This window comes from Harpia harpyja, chromosome 7 (assembly GCF_026419915.1).
Source record: "Harpia harpyja isolate bHarHar1 chromosome 7, bHarHar1 primary haplotype, whole genome shotgun sequence".
In the NCBI taxonomy this organism is placed as follows: Eukaryota; Metazoa; Chordata; class Aves; order Accipitriformes; family Accipitridae; genus Harpia; species Harpia harpyja.
The window spans coordinates 5,872,414-5,895,275 of NC_068946.1; the positions used below are offsets into that span (position 1 = coordinate 5,872,414).

Genomic DNA, 22,862 nt, shown 5'->3' on the forward strand with positions numbered 1-22,862 from the left:
TTTGTAAACTAACACTACAAAACTAGAGGCACAGAATTTAAGGAGACTCATTACACTTGTACAGAACTTCAGCCAGGACAGCAACACTTTGACAAATCTGAAGTGAGAAAGAATTGCTCCCTATTCCTTGAGCTGCTGAGACACCCATTCCTGGTAAGGCAGAGTCCAAGCACTTGTGCCCCCTCCACTATCTGACCCCCAGTCTTCTTCACTGAGAAAAAAAATGAAGCTGTATTATACCGAGTTAGAGACAGCATTCCTAGGAAAAGGCCACAGAGCTTACTGGGGGCAAATCCAGGAGAAATCCTTCAAGTTTCCTTTTCAGCAATCTGTAAACATCTAACTCTTAGTTCTGTGTATTTTGCTGCAGTAACACCTCACCTTTGCATGACTGAGCACTCAGCTGCCCACTGATTTTTACTCAGCTACAGAAACTCACGGTTAAGTCTCAAACTTTCAGCATGATCTGGAGGTGCCCTAGTCAGGTGTCATGCTGAAAACTTTAAAGATGCTATGCTTCCTCTGTAGCCTTCAGTGTCAAAAATACTGCAAAGACACATGTATTTTTGTGTATCACCTCTCACGAGGTATAAAAAGGGTTGCAGTGGTATGTCAGCAAGTTTATTTCTCCTGTAAACTCATACCTAAAAGTGCTCCCAGATGTACTCGAAAATCCTGTTTTTTCCTAGGATAACTGAAGGTATTTTCTAGACTTTATAGAAGTAAATTTTCTATGAGATAAAGCCCAGAGTAGTTTCTAGACAGAAGGTCTCTCAGTGAGTGAGTATAGAAGTAGTACTACAGCTCAGGAGTGGTAAACAAGGGGATTCCGAGGCTGGAGAGGACCTAAGGAGGCAAGCCATCATTTACAACTTACTTCTCTTGGAACTGGAGAAATCCAGGTTTGACCTGAGGCTTGGCATTCTCCAGGGAAGTCGTTGCCAAGGGTGAAGTTGCCAGGTTAGGCACTGATGCTGGGATCTGAGGCATCTGGGGTATAGTTGAAGCCAGCTGCTTCCAAGCTAGCAGTGTGGGGGCAGAGGGCACAGTAGCTGGACTTGGAGTGGGCACGTCGAGGGCAGGAGCACTTGCCATGGTGACAGAAGTAGCAGATGGTGATGAAGGGGCCAGTGAAGCCTTATTCTCAGTAGTAGTTGAGAAGGGAGACTCAGAGTTACTTTTCACAGTTCCACCCTCAGTTCGGAAGTGAAAACTGCAAAAAGACAGTGTAATTCAGACATAAATTCTTGACCGTTGCATATAACTTGATTAAAGATCAACAAGAATATGGCAGGAGTCTGAAAACAAATTAGCTGAGGTTAAATCCTAAAAGGGGCTCTGCAAACTTTGTGGAAAGATTTAGGGGCCTCCTGGACTGTCTGTGAAGAGATGGGAATTAAGAGGGGTGGAGACAGAAAGGTGCAAAAACATGTTGAAATCAGAGAGACGCAAGAATTGCTGCAGTCTTCAAGATCAATATGCCTATGAAGGCAGCTTCCCATGGCTGTTGTGAGAAGCCAGTAGTTTGCTGTAGTGAACCACAGGGAACTATGCAATGCCACAGACCAACTGTGCTAACAGATCTTTCTGTCTTAAAATTTGCAGCATCTCCTTCCCTTTAAACCCCTTCAGAATCAGTCATGTGGCCACCTGCTGAAGGCCTCACTCATTCTTTACTCGGGCAGATCTTCCATTGCCTTTAAAAGGAACTTGGCGTGGTTTTGAACTGCAGATTATGCTCTCTAGAAATATGCAACAGAGAAAATTTCCAATATCCCACCCTTCCTTTGCTAGTCCCCTCACTCTAACAGTGGGAGCGTATCTTAAATTCATCCTTCACCCAAGAGTCATCTAGAGTTCTGAGCCAGCTGTACAGCCTCTGTAATATAGGCCATATTATCTAGCCTACAGTTCTGGCTACCGAACTCTGGGCTGTCTGCTACTTCCCAAAATGTGAAATGACAAAGGGTTTACAATATAAGAACACGGCAAGGTGAGAAGGAGGTTGCTGTTGGGCTGGACAGTTTGACTGCTTCATTTCAAGATCCTTATCCACGTGATGTGAACCTCTTAAAACCATATAAACTAAGGGCTAGGGAAAAGTTGTTAAAGGAGATTTGTCATGACAAGACAAAGAACAATAAAATGCTTTCTACACTGCAGTGATGGACAGCTGCCTACTCCACAAAAAGTCTGTATCCAGTGACAATGGTTGGGTTTACAGGATCCTGTCCCTCCCATATTTTCTTATTTCTTTGTATGGTGCATTTGTGTGCTGTGAAAAGCATGGGTCTCCTTGAACACACTGTCAAGTAGGCTACAGAAAAACACAAATGTCCAATGCTCAGCCTTGCCAACACTTTTTCACAAGTTGAGCACATTTATTGTGAAACAAAATTAAAGAGGACATAGTGTTCTGCAAAAATTTTAGCTGAGCACATTTACACAGGAAGCACGTGGATACCCAGATTGCTGCCCTCAGGACTGCCCACACTCCTGCTCTTGAATAGAATTACTCAGTAAGGTCTCTCTCGTCCTGCAGTGTGCGTGTTTTAGAGTTTTGTCAAGGTTTCCCAAGACTTGAGCTCTCCTACTTACTTGGCATGCTTGATGGCTCCATCCAGGGTGCTGAAGAGGGCACCGCATTCCTCCACGACACAATGGAAATGCACCTTATGGAGAAAATCGCACTGTGCATCGCAGAAATCCTTGGTACCAAACCTGGCCAAAGCAGACAAGTAGGCATATTACAGAAGGTCCCAGAAGAGAAGCAGTGTTGGAACAGACATATTTTCTTTGGTTTTCAACTCTACTACCATTCTGTTTTCTAACGTCACTGTCCCTTGCTGCACAAACAGCACTGCTGGCATTGTTGCTTGATTATTGCCTGTTACATAGATCTGAACATGCAGAACAAGGACCTAATTTCTCTCCAGTTGAACTTGACTGAGAAACTCCCATTCACTTTTAGTGGGAGCAAAATACAGAACTACTCTGAAACAGAAGATGACAATCATAAGTGTTCTTGAGCATCTATGTACAAAAGCCAAGGCTCTGAGGAATGATCAAAGGTTAGTAAACTAAAGGCAATCCAGACCAAGAGGACACTGCTGAGACATTGCAGGTCTTTTTTAATTCTCCTTTTTCAATTTAGGGGGAATAGCAAAAGGGAAGAAACAACAGTGGTTCAAGGGAATCTAGATCCAGAATCCACCCGCCTCCTGCCTTGAAACAACAGGGTATCATATAGATGGGAGAAAAAAAGTACCACCTATATAGCAATTACAGCCTAGGATGCATAAATACTGAAAAGCACAATCCCTGAAGTACAGAATAAACAATGGTGCAATGCAAAAACCAGAGCAAAAGCAATCGTCTTAAGGTATGCCTCTTGTCATCTTGGAGGAAACGGTCAAGAGGGCAAAAACAACTAAGCATGGTTTCACTGCTCATCCACTGCTGAGATTCTCCAGACTTAATAAGAGTAGCACAAATACATGTGATTTCAGGAAACTCCAGAATCACAGGGAATCTAGAAATCAAGTAAGAAACACTGGCAGGAAGGATTTGAAACTTAACAGGGGAATCTTGCATAATTAAGATACAACAAACTACAATTGCTCTGATGAGCAGGAATGCAAGAAACAAACAGCAGCCTGTGTGGTCCCAGGAGAGACCTCTTAACAATTTGAGGGTAAAGGAAAAAGAGAAAAAACTTGTACTGGAGAAAGAAGGTCAGTGGATATAGAATACACACAGTCAGTTAAAGCTTGCACGGAGAAGATGAAGAAAAGTAAAGGTGTGGTAAGACATAAGAAACCAAGTTACTGCAAGCTAAAGGGGTTGTTTTATCGGGGACAAGAGGTATAGTACTTAGAAAGAAGGTCCAATAAAAAAAAAGGGAGGTGATGAGTCAAAAATGGCTGCCTTATAAAATTTGCTTTAGATAGGAAAACTGAAGACTAAGCAGACAATTAGGGACAAAACGAAGACCTTCTAGAAGAGCAGATAAAGGGACTGGCTGGAAAATAAAAATATGCACAAATCAGCTAGTCTGGGTAATGTATGTCCTGAAGTGCAATGGAAATTAACTCGCAAACTGATTGCATTACTATTTGCTATTTTTTAAGCCATAGAGAAGAGGGAGGTACTAGGAAATTGGCAAAAAAAAATTTTAAAATCTAGGTACTGATTCTTTCAGGGAAGAAAAAGACAAGTGATCTTTGGCAATTATCATACCTCTAGTCTTAACTTCTCCTTCCAGTAAAGTAATGGAACAAATATTAAGAGGGAGGAGAAAATCATTAAACATCTAGAGGATAAAGGAACCACGAGCAATAAACAGCATCAGGATTATAAAGAATAAATCTTGCCAGACAAATTTAATTGCTTTTTTTGATAGAATTACAAAATTAGTGGATGAAGGGATGCAATATATTTGGATTTTAGTAAAGCATTTTGATACAGTCTCGTATATGCTTAGAATTAATTCAGATTGGCCTGGATGTGAATGCTACCTCATGGATTGAAAACTGGCTGAAGGACCGTAAACAAAGGCTAATGACAAACAGCAATATATTGAGCTGGGAGGAGGTATCTTGTGAATGCTGCAAGGATGACTTTGGTTAGGTCTGAGCTTATTTAACATCTTCATTAGTAATCTAGGAGAAGGAGTAAACAGCACGTTAATGAAATTCACAGAAGATACTAAACTGGGAGGAGTTGGCAACACCAGTGCAAGAGGAGAAAAATAACAGAGAGGCCTTCCAAGACAAGGGAGAAGGTTCAGAATACAAGAGTCGTATTTGGGAACATACAGCTAATACATCTGGGGTGTGGGGGGTGTATTTTTATACATAGGGCACTCATGAGAGCAACATTAAAAGCAGTCCTGTGTAACAGTGGATGGTAAACATGATACATATACATTATGCCGTATAGATGCAAACAAGGTAGCACAATTGTGAGCTGCACATATGGGGGCAGAAATGTTGTTGTATCTGGTGTGGTGATACAGGAACGGCAGCCCAATTCTGCACCCATTCAGGGAACAGCAAGAACGACAACAGCAACAACACGATCAGCAGGCTGAAGGGACTAATTTACAAAGTCAGATTAAAGGAAGTAAATAAGCTTGGTTAAATGGTATGCTAAAAGTCTGTGACTATCTGAAGAGGGTGAAGTCCAATTGCGGAAAGGAATTATCTGCTGTGGTTCAAGGGGAGAACTGCAACAAAATTACAAAAAGGGAAATGCGGGCAGCATACCATGAAAAAAAGTTGTGACAGTGAAACGAATTAGGTGGTAGAATAATGCTCCCAGAGACAAGAAAACAGCCACACTGCTTGGTGTAATTACAACTAGGCTGGACAAAATGCAAATGGGCTGCAGGGAAGGATCTCACACTGGCCAGGGGCAGATGGACTAGAAGACTTTCTAGTCTTCTCCATTAAAGTCTGTGATTTACAAAGTGTCCACAGGCATTTGTAGGCAACTGTGTCAGAGCACAAACCCCTATGTGTCTGCCTGGGTGTATCTGAGTATGCTCAAAGCATGTGTCTGTCTGGGCATGTATGTGCATGTGTCTGTGTGTGGGTGAGTTTTGTATCTCTTCCATTTTCCTTTTGAGCCTTCTTGTCTACAACAAAAACAGCAGAAACCATCCCAGTTCCCATACCCCTTATACTCCTTATTTTGTTTCTGTGGGCTACTCCTATGTTCAGAGGAGATGCCACAGCAAGCATTTTAAGGCTTCTGTGATCTATGCATAGTAACTAAACATGGTCCAACAAAAGTTCAGTGCTAAGAGCAAGTTGCAGCAGGTCCCCTGGACTTGCAGACTGGGGACATAAAGAGGAGCCTAAGATGCAGTCTAGGCTAACAATACTATGCGAATATCTGTGCTCATAGTTGGTTCTCAAGACCCCTTTGCAAAATAATTCTGTGTGGACAGGTATTTCTTATAGGACATTAACACCTATTGCAGCTAGCCAGGACTGAGGACTAAATGCCCTCCAGAAGGTGATGAGCATATCACAGAGTTAGGCCTTTCAATTCAAGAGAACTCTGCATTCAAGTGTGAACTAACGAGCCAGACACTTTCCAAAGGAAGTAATTTTCCCTTTCCTCTATTCCCAGTTCCATGCTCTCCTTACCGGCGCAGGTACATCTTCCATGGCTCAGAGAGCTTCTCCTGGACAAGTGCCTTCACTGCCTTGCCCAAGTACTGTGTTGGCTCTCCAGCCCCAGCCTGGCTGCCATCTCCTTCTGTCTTAATGTTCAGCAGGTTGCCAAGGCTGGCACTGGTCTTGGACATCTGGAACAAGAACATAGACACTGCATCAAGCCCAGCACACAGCTGTGGACACTGCCAGTCTGGATACCCTCAGGACTGTCCCACGCAAAGCTGTGTCTTCAAAGATTAAGAGAGAAGACAAGAAGTCTGCGCAGGCTGCCTCAACTGCATCAGCAAAACTTAGCAACACCTCACTCTTCTGCATCCTCCACCCAACTATCACAAAGTACTCAGGTGTCCATCTAATATTCATGGGTCTTGTGTGAAGTAATGAAGCATCATGTCTACTTTATACATGGGTAAACTGAGGTGAAGAGAGACATACCCTATTTGAGCATGGAAAAGGTGTGCAAGCTTAAACATTAATAGCCCTACATGGCTTCTAGAAAATGCTGGTCTCTTAGTACAGACCTAGTGATAGAACTGGTAAGCTCTAGTTTATTTAGAATCATCTTATCCCAGCCACAAGGATGTCTCCTTCTTTAAAGTGACTATCAGGTATGTTTAGGGATGGGAGGGGGGAAATCTCATTCAACTGGGGAAAAATTCTGGCTCCACTTAAGTTCCTGGAAAATTCCTACTAACTTCAATAAAGAAATGATGTCACTTTCTGTGCTAAATGGACATATCCTCCACAAAGCAGGACTTGGGCTCACAATTTGTATTGTGGGAAAGGCTTCAAATAGATCTACACAGAGAAGGTTTAGAGGTCCAGGTGTATGATGTGCAGGATAGAAAAAAGAAGTTACTCAGGAGTGCTTAGAGAGAAAATTTTCTTTCAGAATCAGTGCACCATTTCCCAGACCCCTTCTTGCTTTGTTGTACTCTCAGTTACCTCCAGTAACAACAGTGAATTTCACAGCATGAATAAAATGCATGATTGGGCCCAATACTTGCATTATAAACTCCACCCATTTGAGGATCTCGAAGCCCTTTATAAATATCAGTTAATTAAGCCTGACAGCCCCCTAAATAAACTGCAATGCGCTACAGGAACCCTGGCTATTTGAGGCTTTCTTAATGCCCCCTGAAGGTAAACCCCCTGCTGCTATGTGGAGACCGCAACTCTTTATGGCTGGAGTCAGAAACTCGGGTCGTCTTTTTCCACTGCAGTTTGCTGGGCATTCAATTTCTGTAAAGGGTTCTTTTTTCTAGACAAATAGTAAAGGATTCCTCCATGAACAGAAATTGTGTGCAGCAAGAGGAAGAAGCAAGCGTGATGTGTTCCTCAGCACATTGAGCTTGATTCTGCAATCCTTAGTCTTGGAATAGGCTCCTTCAAATCAGTGGGCTTTATTCTTTGCTGGTTTATGTCATTGGTTAATCCCATTCCTTCTTTAAAAAAGGAATAAACCTGAAGAACTCATATTTTGTGCCTGTGCTACACTTATTTTGCACAACATAAAGAATCTTATGCAGGGCTGTACACAAACAAATGCTTATTTCTAAGCATATGCTTAAATCTCATTCTCCTGGAGATTTTCAAGTGAAGTATCTATTGAAACAGAATTTCCCTGAGCTGCGGCCTTCAGAATGACTCAGGACCCCAGACAGCAGACTTACTAAAAAGATTTGCTCGCTAGAGAAAGAGCTGCATATTTGAAATCACTAAAGGGACAATAGACAGGAAGGAGTAAGAAATTAAGTTTAAAAGGGAACAAAAAACCCCAGTGTAACAGAGAGCCAATGGAGGAGAAAAATGGCATAAGGATAAACGCAGAAATTAGAAAACACAGAGAAAAAAGAGTGATGAAATAAGAGAGAAAGGAGGCGAGAGATTACTAGGCAAAGTCACTTTGCCCTCTCTTGAGGGTTATATGGCCTCAATGCATGTAACGCCCAGAGCCAAGGGGATGGCAACAGTTATGCCTGTAAAACCTATCACACAGTAGAATATTAAAGCATGGCTCAAAGGCTGCCCTGATCTCTACTGCAGTTGTACACAACAGCAAAATTAATCTTGGTACAGTAGAATTTATCATGTGAAAGGGAAATATATATTTGAGATGATGTATAATTTAAGGAAAAAGTAAGGAAAAAGAAACTGTGCATTATCTAAAATAAATATTCTAGAACGTGGTAAAGGGGGCTCTGTTGGACACCATTACTCACACCAGAAAGACAGAAATTGATGATTTTGGCTCAAAACTTCTCATTTTTTTTCTTCTCTTTCATAAAAACAAATGATTCTCCTCCCCCTCCCCCAATGAAAGAAAATGTTTTTAAGTAAATAAACAAAATGAGTAACTATAAAAAGAGAGCGAGAGAGAAGTTGCCAGGTTCTGGAAATAAAAATGGAAAAAAAAAAAAAAAAAAGTCTTTCAGAGCCCTCCTCTGTCTAGAAAGGATGAAGAAAAAAAAAAAGGTGTCAGAGGCTGCAATATATTTCTTCAGCCAGTTCATTAAATTAATTCGTAAGCAGTGGCTCTGAAATTATACCCGATGAAAAATGGTCTCAAAATTTAAATGGTACAAACTCATCTTATTAGAGGCAAAACATTAAAAAACAAACGCATCTCTCCCCCCCCCCCCCCCCCCGCCATCGCAGCTTTAATTTCTCTTGGTGGGGGGAATGAAAGGCGTTTGATGGATGGCTCTTACCTTATTCATAAGCGAGGATAAAAGAGATGAATTTGCCGAGACTGTGTGGCCATTTGATTCATTACTGGAACACACAAACCAACAGGGTTTAGTTAAGATGTGCACAGGGACTGTGAGCACTGAGATTAATCCTTCTCCCTTCAAGCTGCCTCACTCCTCACCTGCTACATCCAGAGGAAGAGAATGATGCCCACCCTCCCTTGGGCAGGCCAAAGCCTTTTACTTGTGATAGCCAAGATGGAGAGAAAGAGGGTCCCAAGTCTGCAGAATTCAGTACTTTCAGCTATCAAACAGTCCAAACCTCTTCCTCCAGTGTTCATACCATCACACTTTTTTATTAGCTGACTCACAACCCACCCCATGTTTTACTGCTTCATCCCATTACAACTTTCAGAAATATGCCACAAAACCAGGGGGGATGCTGACAGAAGACTCGTACTGCCAGGGATACAGGCCCCCTCTGCAGCAGAGAAGGCAACGCAACAATCCATATGGCCACAGCTAAGCATGCCGAAAGACAACCTTAGTATTTCACATGCATCAGTAATACTTGTAGCTGACTACAAGTGCTGGGGTCCCAAATTGAGGCTTATTTAAATGAAGTATGGAAAGGCATGTATACAAAGGTCAAAGTGGAGTAGGCTGTTATCCCCAGTGTCAGTTCCTCTGCAGCTTTTCCACACAGGACAATCCCCAAACACTCCTATTCTCAGTAGAGATGCTGGACAAGTGGGACACATGTTTTGAGACAGGTGCATTCACATATGCACAAGTGCCAAGATTCATCACCTAACTATAGGTTAGCACATGCCAGACCCAGACCAGAGTTAGCCTGACACCCAGTTGTTTTGTGTGTCCAATTTCTCTGGAAGGTGCCTCTCTCAGACCCAATTCAATGCCCTATTACATCAGTGCAAATGCTCCTGCTAAAAGTGTGCTGAAGTGTGGCATTGAAGCAGCCTTCGATCAGCTCTTGATGACAACAGCAGGAATATCTAAGTGTCAGAAGGAGCTTTGCCAGTGGCTCATTTTTCAGAGGAGAGCACAAGAGGTGAGGCTCTTGTCAAAGAGTCAGCAGGTGCTTGTGAGCCCAAAAAAACATCTGGAGAACATATACTTGAGGGGGAGTAGAGAGAGCCTCCCTGCCTTCAGTTTGGGGGTGTCCAACTCAGCCACTGTGAAATTGCCTTTCATCAACATGTTGTGTCCTCTCATATTACAGGTGCGGAAACTTCTCAGAGCTTGATGCTGGAAAGAGCTAAGTATGCCTGCCTGCACACTTCTCTCACCCATGATCCTTGACGCTCAGGTCCAAGCTGTGCTCCTGCAAGGAGTCCTGACTGGTGGCGGATGATGATCCCATAGCCTCCACAGGTTCCTGCTTCACCTGAACTGGATTGAACCGTCCAGGAGCTGCTGGTTGTCCATTCCCTGCTTAAGAAAGACACCAAAATTAAATGCAAAAATTAAATGAAAAATGTAGGTCTAAAATGAGGTTACAATGGCAAATAAGTAAGTTAAATCACTACCACCAGCGCATAAATGGAAAAAGCAAAGAAAAAGTGTGGGGGGAGGGAAGTGCTGGGATTGCTGGTCAGCGTTTATTGCCAAGCTGACATGATGGGTTCTGACGTCCACTCCAGCGTGGAAATTCTTCAAGTGATAATTATTGCAAAATTATGTCAAAGTTGTCCAGGCTATGGGCCCTTTAAAGGAGAAGGGCGGAAGGAGCGTGGGGGAGACCTGATTCTCTGCACAAACTGTCATAACTAATTTGCGGGGCTGCCTCTTAAGCGTTTATTAAAGACTCTGTTAATGCTGAGGCAATGTGGCAGCTTTCGACTGCTAGTCAAGCCCCCTTTCTCGTCCCCAATCCCAGCGTTGCCGTAGCGACAGCGATGGCCCGCCACTGCGCGTGCCCAGCAGGAGCATCTGCCCTGCCGGGGCTATCGAAGGTGACAGCCAATGGGATTGGTTCAAACTGCGCGACCTCTTGCCACCGCCATCACGTTGTCCCCACAAAAAGGGGGAATTCTTCTTTTTTGGGAGAAGGTTTAGTGCTGAGCCCGTGGAAGAAAAATTCAGATTAAAGGAAGAGAAAAAAAGAGGGAAGGGGGGAAAACTGGACAACAAATTAAAGAAAAAAATTAGGAAGAACAGCAAGGAAAAAAGGAGGGAAAAAAGTTGCTGACAGGAACATGTCTGCAGTGCTTTTTTCCACAATCCCCAAGTGACTAAAATATTAATTTACCCTCCGGCAGTACAGCTGACGGCGAGCCGCTTCTCAGACAGCAAGTGGCATTTTATTAAAAAATAAAGGAAAATAGTTCCCTCAATGACCTTTCTCTGCTTTAGGAAACAATTTTTCAAATAATAATTCTAAAAGTATGTGAAAGTTCCCCTCCCTCTTTAATCAGATCACTTCGTCCTACTCCCTCGTTTGCTGTTGGGTAGAAAGGAACAGCGGCAGCACTCACATACCCATGGGCCAGCAGCCTGCTCTGTCTTTTCCATGCCCTGGGGAAGGAGGCTGTGGGGCAGTCCAATGCCTTGGGGTGCTGCCAGGCAGAGCCTCCCCTCCACGACACCACATTGCCCACCATGAGCTGACCATGTTCAGCAGGAGACTGTGGAGGTACCCTGTGCTCTTCAGGGAGCCCCACGTCCCTGCTGGCAGAGCTGGGCATGGGCAACAACCTGCCCCAGGTCTAGGTGGCAGCAGGAAGAGCTCCAGGCTGCCCCAGGGGACTTCTCATTCCCATCTTCTACCCCTCTCATGGTGCCTCTGCCCCTTGCACCTCAGGGAGCTGCAGGGACAGAGAAGCACAGCTTGCAAGAACTGAACAGGAAAATGGTCCAGTTTGTGGACTGTACCAACACTATCTCCAAACCCACAGCTGTGACAACAGAGCTGGAGCACGGAACCAACCAACCCACAGACAACTGGGTGGCTTCTTATTCACTCCTCTCCAAGTCATCAGGCACTGCTCTTCCTCCCACCACTAGCACAAGTGATGAGGGTAACTCACCTGCTTCAAGTGCCACAGAGGGCTTGAGTGCAGCTGCTGCCAGCCTGGCCATCATAGGAGAGATTAATCCCTTGCTAGCAGAGATCCTTTCCATTATAGATGCTGCTGGAGCTGGAGAAGTAGCCGCTGGCTCACCAGATCCTGAAATGGCCTGGGATGAGGAATCCGTAGGAGCAGATGATGTTGAATTGGAGCCAGAAGAACCAGCAGTCATCAGATTAGCTGAGCTGGCAGGAAGTGGTGTAGAGACCCGACTGGGGATGATGGGGAAGAAGGATCCAGCTGTTCCAGGAAGTGCTGAGTTGGAGAGTGCCAGGGCCAAGGGTATATTGCTGGGAAGAGCCTGGGAGAGCAGGCCAGAGATCTTGGTGGCTGGTGTCATGCTGTTGGCAGACTTGCTGGCCTGTGAGGAAGCCAGCTCAGCAGCAGAGGACGGTGCAGCTGGGACTATGAGAGAAACGGAAGACTGTTGACTGGTGGGGGAGGCACTCAGACTGGAGTTCTTCGAGCTCATAGCAGAGAAGTCAATAAGGTCATCGTTACTGGACTCCTCTTGCTCATTATCCTTGGACCCGAGGAGAGAGGCAGGCAGGCCCAGCACTCCTGAGCTCCGGATGTGCCGGCGCTCATGTTTGCGTTTATGGGAGGTCATCTGGCTGGTGGAGGTGAAGGTGAAGCCACAGCCTGCCCTTATGCAGTGGAAGTGGTTGGTGGCCTTGCTGTAGACACAGCCCTCATACTTGCATTCCTCATACTTGTAGAACTTCTTGAAGCCATCCTTGGCATAGGCATCATCTTTGATGTGGTAGCTCTTGTGCTTCTCAATGTCACACTTGTTCTTGAAGGTGAATGTACACCCAGGTCGCCTGCAAGGGCATCGAGGAGGAGAGGGTGGTTGGCTGTGTGGGCTAGGAGCACAACGCAACTGCTGTCACCTGTCTCCCTCTGGGATAAGGACCGGGGCCAGTATGAGACAATGGCCCTGGCTGCAAAGGGGTTGAGGAGCTTTGTGTGGGTAAACCTGTGACACCAAGGCAAGCAAAAATGCTGCCATGTGAGAGAGCTGGGAAGCTCACTCCACTCCGAGGAACAGCCACAATAACATGGGGATGCAGGCACCCACCACTGAAAGTTCCAACCGAAACAGCAGTTAAAGGGGACTAAGGTACAAACTGTGCTTTCCTACTCCCCCTGAGAACACGAGAAATCAATAGAAGAGCATTTGTGTACCGAAGGCAGAGTCTGGCCCTGAAAGGGATGAGCTGGCTGACTGTTGGCTGGAGAAAACTAGCATGGAAGTGCCATTAGCAGTATATTAATGGCCTACTTCAGTCGAATTCTGAAGAGCACTGTGATCTCTTTCCCAAATGATTCTAGGATGTATTTTCTAGTGGGTACCCTTTCCTCGGATCACCTCAGATCACACTGCTGCCTTCAGAGTGGTCTGCAGCATGATCCTGGAAATCACATCTGCCCTGGAGCATGAGTTCTCTCAAGAGCAGCACTGAGAAGGTCACAGCAGGGAAAATCAAGTCCCTGTGTACACTCCTGAATTTATGACTTGGCAGGAGGCAAACACACCATGCAATGCTGAGGCAGGATTCCTCCCCCTCCCTGCTGTCTCACCTGCAGTGAAAGTGAGTGGTTTTCTGCCCGTAGAACTGGCATTCCACAGTGCCGCAGTCCTCCGTGGCACGGAACCGCTGAAACCCGTCATTGATGAGCTGCGTGTTCTTCTTGTGAAAGTTCTCATGGGTCATCACGTCGGAGGTGCTTGTATAGACCTTGTTACAACCCACCTACCCCAGACCAAAACAGGGAGTCATCAGCACAGCGTTTTAACAGCCTACCATTATTACCAGCAATAATAAACACATGTGCAGCACACATACATTTAATAGTTCCATTTGTGCACCTCTCCTAGGAGTATTAAGTCATCACTTCAATTCCCAATCTAAAGACTGATAGAGCAGTTGTGAAAAAAAAACAACAACTCTGGGCATGAAACAGTAAGAGAAAAAGGGGAGGATGCAAAGGGATAAAAGACCAGCTACAGATAATCATGCCTGCTTAGGGAGGCAGTAAGCAGGGTTCCTGCTCTTAAGGAAAAAAGCCATTGCTTTTTGTTATCTTGGAGTGACACAGAACGAAGTAAGACTTTCATCTATTTGGGGAATACAAAATTGAGTGGGAATGAGTTATTTACCTCTTTAGTCCTTCTGGGAGGTAAGGCAGGGGTGGTGCAACATGAGGCCAATCTTTTGAGCTTGTAATATACAGGTTTCATTCTAGCAAAGCATAAACCCTATGTTCAGCTGATCTTAGCAAACCGTTGGTGACTTTCTTCCCCCGTCACTGTTCAAGACTACCACTTCAATAATTTTAAACTCATGCAGCAAATGGGAATGGTGTGACGAGGACGGAATGCTGAAAACCTGCCTTCCTCTGGGTAAAGCGGGCAACTTTGCCATATTGAGTAAAAAAACACTGGAATCTGAAAACGTCCTCAGCCCTGCTGAGGGAGGATTTTTTTTTCTTTTTTTCTCTAGCACAACGTGTGCCAATGCCTGCACCATCTCAGAAGCGAAGAGAACGAAAACACCACCTCTTAGTTCAGCCCAGGTTGATTCAAACAGGCAATAACAAAACCCATGACAAATACCCAGAAAAGAAAAAAATAAAAAGGATGTCCAGCTATTTCCAATATAAAAGAGCCTCTCTCTCTCTCCACACTGACACCTTGAAAAAAGACAGACCCTGCATGGCATTAAAAAAAAGAATTAAACAAAAACCTCCTTAGGAATAATTTGCAATGCAGCTCTTGGTGCTAAAGCCTAAAAAAATGTCAGTTTATATAAACAACTAACTGAATTTCATCCACACCAATTATGGACATAAAGAAAAAAAACCCCATGAGATGGATGGCACAAATTCTGCCATTTAAGCAGTATTTTCTTTAATTGGGAGTTTATATTCAGACACCTTTCCTGTAAGACACTGCTTACGTGGGCATTATTTTACTGGAAGACAGTGGGCACAGGATGGAATTACCCATATATAGTTGTGTAAATGAGGGTCTCTCTTCGAACTCGGAGTGACTTAAAGCTGTGAAACACTCCTCATACTCTAAAAAAAAAATTAAACAAATCCCATCCTGGTCAATTGAAGAAACTAAACAACCAATATTATGGAAGCATAACAGAAAATGTCCTCAAGAGAAAGTCACATGAAGTTCCCAATTTATCAAATGTTGTAAGCACATGCTTAAACCACCCCCTATTCAGGACAGTACTTGAGTGCATGCCTAACATTTAAGTATGTGCTTAAGTCCCATTGACTTCAGAAAGCATACCTGACTTCAAGCTAAACATATGCTGAAGTCTATCCTGGCAAAACATTTAAGCATGTGATTAAGGCCTTGTGACTTTAACTGGGGTCTTAAAACTGTTGGGATAGCGCAGGAAGCGAGACCTGAGTTTTCAGAACAGAAAAGCTTTCACCAAGGGTTGCCTGATTATTCTGTTTGTAACTACAGCACATTCTCATGGCAATAGCTTAGGCCACAATTCTAATGGAACAAGTACATATCAAACCCTCTAATCTGAAGAGCAATCAGGGTACGACCCAAACAATCTGGTGTGCCCGTGTCTAAAAACAGTAAAGGCATCACAGTTACATCTGTGCAGCAACTCCAACTCTGGTTATGCTGCTCTTGAAGCCTGGCTGGCTCTTGAAACAAAGCTCCCAGCCTACACCACAGACAAGTACCACCAGTGAAGGAGACGCAGAACCAGGGCTGTTAAGTCTAGATATGTGACAGTAAAGTTTAATTACTTTAGAAATTAATTATGGAGGAAATTAACCCAATGTTAAAGGGCAGATATGTCACAGAAAAGTCTGATTTCAAGGTAGTGACAGATCACATTTGAGTAGAGGCAGTGCAGTGGCATTGCAGAGAGGTCCCTGAATCTCAGAGAATGGGACTTGTTTGAACAAGTGAAGTCCAAGACTGTGAGAAAACCTGGAGACCTGCTTTGCTTCACTGCGTGCACAAGGCTTCTAAAACCAGAATGGTGCCTCCTTTCACCCTTCCCAACACTTGGCAGGGCAAGCACAGTGAGGAGAGGGCACGGACTCTTCAAAGAGGTTCCTGATTCAGAAGTGAGCAAGAGAGGCTGGGAATGTCACCCCTTTGCCTCAGGACAGCCCCTTGCTCTCCAACAAGGAAGTGTTGGGCTGCCTAAACTCAAGAATCCTTTCAGTCCACCCCGAAAAGGACACAGCTCGAACAGTGGCTCTTCATCTACCTTGTGTGCTATTCCCCCGTCCAGCTGTTACCTGCATGCAGTGGTAGTGTGTGCTTTTCCCATTCAGGTGGCAGCCATGATAGTACACGCTACAGTCATCCAAGGGGCTGAAGCGCATGAAGCCGTGCTGGAGGGAATTATCACGTTTCTTGTGCATGTTGTAATGCCGAATCACATCCTGTTTACTAGTGAATCTCTGGAGAGATACAGAGACAGACAGTGAGACACGTGATGGGAGTGGGTGAGTAATCCTGGGGGCAGGGTGGGTTTTTTTGTTGTTGTTAATAAACTTATGGTACCAGGAGTTTACAGCTTAGCAGTAATCACTCCAAGAGAGTCAGATTAAAGAGGAATTGTGTGCATGTATCTTCTTGGTAAATGGAAAGTATGTACACATGAAAAGTTGTAGAGTAAACATGACACTGGGGTGGTGTCCAGAATATGCTTCATGCAGCTTTAAGACTGCAATTCTTCTAACATAATTTTAGCTGCTACTATCTCAAGAAGTGCTATAGTTAGAAAGCAAACCAGTGAACTAAACAGCCTACAAGAGAGTAATCCAAGCTTCCAAATCACTCACTGTAGTGGTTAGCAAGACACTGGCTGCCACATTCATGTCAGACTAGAAATTGGGAAAAATACTCTGCTCTCTTATAGTATCTTCCCATTCTAAGTCTTCTGCCTCCCCTACAAGGTAGGATGGCTTTATTAGGAAAACAGGGACATGGAACTTTCTTCCAGTCACAGAAAAAGATGGTAATAGAGCTCAGAGCTACATCTGTATGACCAGAATATCCTTTTCATTCTCTACCTGCTTGAAGTAATGAAGGGGTACCCCACTGTCAGAGCAGGCTAAGTGCCTTTAAAATGAAGCTTTTCATTTCTATTTCCCACAGACATCAATATTTAACAGTGAAGGTGGGAAAGTAAATCTGATTTTTTTAAAAAGAAATCAATATCCATTTATTTTGAGGAGTAATTGAAAAGGCCTGTATTCTAATGTTTAACAACTTTTCTAGTCTCCCTCATAGGAAACAAATGATTATCGCTTCCACTCTTTCCTCCTATAATATCAATCCTGATCAATCTCGTTGGTATTGGCACAGGAATATATGGATATAGATTTCAACAGGAATCCCTTGGAGGCTGGAGGTATGATTTCCCAGGGCGTACATACAGGATTGCTATTGCCAATCATCGTTAATTTGTGCCCACTTATTACAGAGCGTTACTTATTCTAAAATATATCTCAGCCGTAAAATAATTTGCATTTTAAAAAGCAGCCTAAATCCTTATTCCCTGCGAGACCAGACAGCTCCTTTGCAAGCAGCTTCCAGACTCCTTAGGAAATAATCATGAGGCCAATCACAATAATAGGTTTTTCTGTCTTTCCATCCTTTGTGTTTCTCTCTTTCTGGTTCAGAGATATCCGTGTTACAGTTGGGACAGACTCATCTCGGTTACCAAATGCTGGGCTAGGAGGACCACTACATCCATCCCAAAGACAAACTCTCCTTTGATCAATAGAAACCCACAGTCAAGCTCAGCAGATCCAGATCAACTTCCTATGCTGTGGTCAGACTCATTCCTTTGAGACCCAAAGGTCTCCTGGGGTAGGGCTGAAGTTGTGTCTGATGCACAGTAGAGGCAAACTCTGGGATTCCCACTGACACACATGCAGCCTGACCACAGAAATGGCAGTGTCAAACTCACAGACCTGGGAAGAGGGTAAACAAACACAGCACGTGACTCGGCTGGCTTGACGTCGCTACCCTGGCAATTCTCCCAGTAATTACAGCATCGCACATGCTCCTGCCCCCACGCTTTCCCCACAAATCCGGGACTGCTGCTGGTCTTATTGGGTGTTTTGTTGCAGATACTGCCGCTACAATGTCACCAGGGCAGCAGGAGGGAAAGAGACAGACTAACAGATCAGCATTCCCTAGTTTCAGGCACAATTTGTAACACAGCAGAATTTATTCTCTTGGTTTCACTGATGTAAATCTGGAGTAGTTCCCACTGACTTGAGCTGATCTATGTTCTGCTCTTCGTTATAGTGGTCTGGGTTTGGTTAAATGGTGTTAGACTGCGTTAAATGGGAACAAAATAGGGATCTAGTTAAGTTCAAAATACATCTTTCCCTCTTTCAGAGCGGAAAAGTGAAGAGGCATGTGCGTGCGTGGGGGAGGAAAGCACAGGAGGACACACATCTCCCCTAGGCTGTACCCCTTTACATTCAGGTAGCTGTGCTGATAACTTTTTACCATTCTTTTACCTGGTAGTTGCACTCTGGGTCAAGGCAGTGGTAATGTTCTCTATACTGGTATGCACAGTGTATATGTCCACAGTGCTGACTGCCAGAGAACCTGCAAACATGAGAGGAGGACAGAAGAAAGAAAGGGAGAGAGAATAAAACAGTGTCGTGACAGTAGTGCCTGTAAGCAAGGCACAAATACAGTAAATCCCATTTCTGCTTTCATCCCATGTTTATGGCATTAAACCCCACCTCCTTTATCCCCTCCAAGGATGTTGACCCTCCCGCCTTCCTTTTCTTATTTGTCACTATTTAAAGGTGCTTCATGAGCAGGATCATTCAGGTCTTGTACATCCCTAATCTGTCTGTATTTCCCTCTGAAATTCATCTCCATTATCTAAGTTGCTTACTTGGGGAAGAGTAAGAAAGGAGGGTTCCTTGAATTAAATATCATACAATTCTAAAATTCTCATGAGTGAGTTTATAAACCACAGCAGTGAGTTTCAGAAATCTCCCATGCCAGAAAGAGACAAATAAATATCGGTCAAATATGGATTCTAAATTTTAGGTATATGCCCATCTAGTAGGGCCTCAGAAAAGCTCAGGCATTCATTTGTTTGTACAGGTTACGTCTCATGACTTTTTTTATCACAGTATGGTGTCACACTACAGAGAAGATTGCAAACCAGTAGAGATTAGATGGTAAGCCACACAGATAGATGATGATCATGGCAAGATGACATAGGAACTTTCAATAAGATGGACAGATCAATGGAAAGATAGGCAAGATGGAGCAACAGAACAGGACAAAGCGTTACAGGCAGACCATCTCAACCCTGTGTGTGCAACTTCTCCCATGCACGACAGCCTTGCTAATCATTATTTTCCATGCGGATACAGTATTTGCTCACAACAAAAAATAGTGCAATGCAAAAGAACAAGGTTGTCAGCCTGCCTTTGAGTGCAACTAAAAGAAGCCACAGCCAACAACACCCACCCAATCCATTTCTGCAGGCCACCACTGAGCACTCCACACGGCAAATCTGGAAACTTCTGACGTACAGGGTGGAAAAAAAACCCAGAAAGGCAGAAATGCCATATAATATCTACATACAAACAGGCAGTACATAGAACGTATTGACTGATAAGACACGTCAGTAATTGGCAAGAGGGGATGATCCAGTAACGGGCTAATCAGTGCTATGAATTCTCTGATGTATATTCTAGAGGACCCTGGAAGAGCTGAAGAGCTTGAAAGGGAAAAGCAGTGGAGAGAAGGGGACTCAGAGGGGAAACATTCAAAGATAAAGTACCATCTGCTCAAAGGTTCCTCAAAGGTTCCTCACGTCACTTAGTGCTAAACACAGCAGGAATGCATATGATAAAGGGCATGGGAAAGAAACAAGGAAGGGCAATGGGTAAAAAGGAAAAATGAGAGGAGTGAGGGGGTCCCGGGGCAATCAAGGAATGGGGCAGGTGCAGGGAAGATTATGGATCATCATAAGGTGAGGTAACGCTAAGCTACAGGATAGAAAAAGTCGTGACGAAAAGCAGCACTAAATAAGGCATTTCTGAAGCACAGTAAGGAAGAGGAGGTCAACTGTGGAGACAGCAGGGCCTCTAGGAGAAAGAAAGGGGACTTAATTGACAGAAAAGATAGACATTGCTAAAAAATTAAATGACTTCTTTGCCTCAGCATTCACAAAGGGAGACAGGGACAGATGCCAGGAGCAGACATGCCTTTCCCTGGGGAAGGAGAAGAAATACTGCAGGAAATCAGGATCACGTCAGAACAGGTGATTGAGAAACTGGAACAAACCTCAGCAGCGGAGAAGAAACAAACCACAAGGCAAACAGCAAGGCTGGCTGCACAAACAAAGGTGTGGAACTGAAAGCAGAGGAAGCAATTCCTGCTCAACACCTGGGCAACTGTGAGGCTAGTACAGGGCACAGGCAGCAGCCTGAGTCACCATGGCATTAAACTAGGTACACGCAGCTCTGCAGCAGATCGCACCAACTGGTCCTGCTAGTCCAGGGCTTTATGTCAGCAGCACTACCAGCAGCTTTAAAGGAAAGAAACTGCTTTGTGGAAAGTTTCCTCCTTATTCCGCTGATGAGATGGGGAAGAGAGAGCTGTGCAGGGCTGGAGAACTGTGGAGTGCAGGCCAGGCAGAGACAAGAGAAAGAAAAAGACCTTGCTGACAAATACACACCTTTGAGGCAAAGCAGTCTAAAATATTATTGAAAGTGAGGATGCAAAATGACCAGAGATGCCAACTGCAGTAAAAGAAGGGCCAGACACCGAAGAGATCTGACTGTATGGGATGAGTTACTTGAAACATCCTAGGAGGAGTAACTCACAGGCTTAGCTTTAAAAGCAACAGCTAAACAAGCACTCTAGCACTTCAAACTCCTACCCTCCTTTCCACGTGCCACGGCAAGGGGTGTGTGTGTGGTGTCTACAGTGCAGGAAGGGAGAGGCAAGTGTTCTACCAAACCGTGCGCTTGGGGAAGGAGGGAAGCAGCAAGCACAGCACAAAGGGGAAATTCTGCTCTTTCAGTCTGTAAGGTTAGGCTCCTAAAGGGTTATATTTATCCTGTGTTTCTTCTGACACTTGAAACAGTTCAAAGCTATTAATTTTTAAAGCACAGCATCTGTTTAGCTTTTTCATAACAGGAAAGCTTACACACCACACACTTACTTACACGCATACACACGCGCACATTTACACGCACATACTCTAAGGTACATCAACACCCCTCTTAATTTACATGAATGTACCCACAATTTCCATGCACACGAACAGACACAAACACACCTGAAACAAGCAAACTCACAGACCATCTAATCACACTGATATGCAAATCCAAACTCCTGAATTGTCCATACAGGCACATAGATTCATTTTCACAAGAATAACCTGCTCCCCCTTCCCTTACTTCCCTCCCCCTTCCCTTACTTTAATTGGTTCACTTTTTTTTTTTTTTTTGCCAGAAGGAACTAGTCTTGATCTGGCAAGAGTTAGAAAGAAAAACCAAGATAAATAAATAATAATAAAATAATAAATAAAGAAGTCAGCATGCTTAGAGAGTGTTTACAGACTCATTACCCTGTAACGATGATGTGAAAGAAGGAAGAAAAAAAAACCCACCCCAATTACAAGGGGGGAGGAAACCCACACAGAAATAAATATTTAAGCAAGTGCTGCCAGAAGCACCATCTGCTGAGGCACTAATAATAATAATAATAATTTTTTCTGTGGTCTTTTTTTTTTTTTTAATTATAAATATACAGGGAGGGGGGGGAACAACCCAACCCAAACTAGCTAAGTAAGAGGTTTTGTTTTGTTGTGTGAGAGAATGGATTATCCCTGGGCAGCTTTTGGCAGTGGCTTTGGCAAACTCATTAAGCTAATTATGCAGTACAGACATAGAGTGTCGTGTCTCTCTCCCCCCACCCCTTGATTTTAAGGCTTTAAACTGTTTTTAAAATTGTGTGTAAATTGAAGGGAAGTGGCTGTGCTGCCAACGGGCGGCTTGCGGAGCTTTTTAAGCAGGATGTGGTGTCCCTTAGCTATCTCACAAGCCTCCCTCAGTTACCTGCCTGACCCAGGGGAAGGGGCTTGCAGAGCGCTGCGAAGAGTGGATGTGGGTGAAGTGTTTATACAGTTCTGTGCTTGAGAGGGGAACTGGGGACAAAAAGGGTGGCATCTCCTCTCTCACTGCAACCTCTGTGATTCCTGCAATCTCAGCAATAAAAGGGTGTTGCTCCTTCTGCCCCATGCAAAGATGGGCTTAAACCCCCGCTTTCATTCCTATACTCTCCCAAGAGGCAGTGAGTTGCCACATGCACTAGAGGCATTGCTGCTTGAGGAGCTGCATGTGGTGGTGCAACTCTTCCCATGCGGTCTTCTGCCCCCTTCTCCTACATCAGGGATTTGGGCAAAAGGGAGGAAAGGAAATCGCCTCTCGTTCCACTCTCTGGCTAGGGAGAGCACTGTTCCCACCCTTTTCCCCTGCTGACGTGCTAAGATCTTCCCTTGCAACTTCCTAGCAGCTGACTGCCTCCCACAGCAAGGCTCTGTAGACCCTGGCAAGGTGGGAAAGCACAGTACACATTTCTGTCCCCTCTTGTTAATAAGTGCCCAAGTGCTGGTGGGAACAAACCCTTCAGTTTTATCTCTGGATAGAAGTGTTTTCTTGCTTCCCTGACTGGTGTCTTTCTGTATACAAGGGGCTTTCGTAGTGAGTTTTCGCACAGTACAGATGGAAGATTCAACAGGCCAGGGGCAAAGGCTGATGGACCCTTTACACCATGAGCTACAAAACAGGCAGGTGTTATGCAGTAATCTCCTCTGTCCCTCTGGCTCTCATGG

General features: G+C 44.3%; 1 protein-coding gene and 1 long non-coding RNA gene across 14 annotated transcripts in view; one reads left to right on the plus strand and one right to left on the minus strand.

The window, feature by feature from the left end:
* LOC128143814 (uncharacterized) overlaps positions 1–10,208 on the plus strand; it is a 30,180-nt gene extending 19,972 nt beyond the window's left edge. The window contains exon 6 of one of the 2 annotated variants that reach the window (XR_008235881.1): positions 10,119–10,208. This is a non-coding gene — a long non-coding RNA (uncharacterized LOC128143814). Of the gene's footprint in view, positions 1–6,138; positions 6,232–10,118 lie in introns of those variants that run through there. The other variant, XR_008235880.1, reaches the window with a different exon arrangement.
* The window catches only part of CASZ1 (castor zinc finger 1), a 212,273-nt gene that overhangs the window by 17,539 nt on the left and 171,872 nt on the right, over positions 1–22,862 (minus strand). For 10 of the 12 annotated variants that reach the window (XM_052791544.1, XM_052791540.1, XM_052791543.1 and 7 more), the window contains 9 exons: positions 18,508–18,598; positions 16,264–16,428; positions 13,552–13,724; positions 11,926–12,791; positions 10,186–10,330; positions 8,897–8,960; positions 6,156–6,316; positions 2,599–2,721; positions 878–1,213 (listed from right to left, as the gene is read on the minus strand). In XM_052791544.1, coding sequence (XP_052647504.1) covers positions 878–1,213; positions 2,599–2,721; positions 6,156–6,316; positions 8,897–8,960; positions 10,186–10,330; positions 11,926–12,791; positions 13,552–13,724; positions 16,264–16,428; positions 18,508–18,598 — 2,124 coding nt within the window. The remainder of the gene's footprint in view (positions 1–877; positions 1,214–2,598; positions 2,722–6,155; positions 6,317–8,896; positions 8,961–10,185; positions 10,331–11,925; positions 12,792–13,551; positions 13,725–16,263; positions 16,429–18,507; positions 18,599–22,862) is intronic. The other 2 variants (XM_052791547.1, XM_052791536.1) reach the window with 1 other exon arrangement.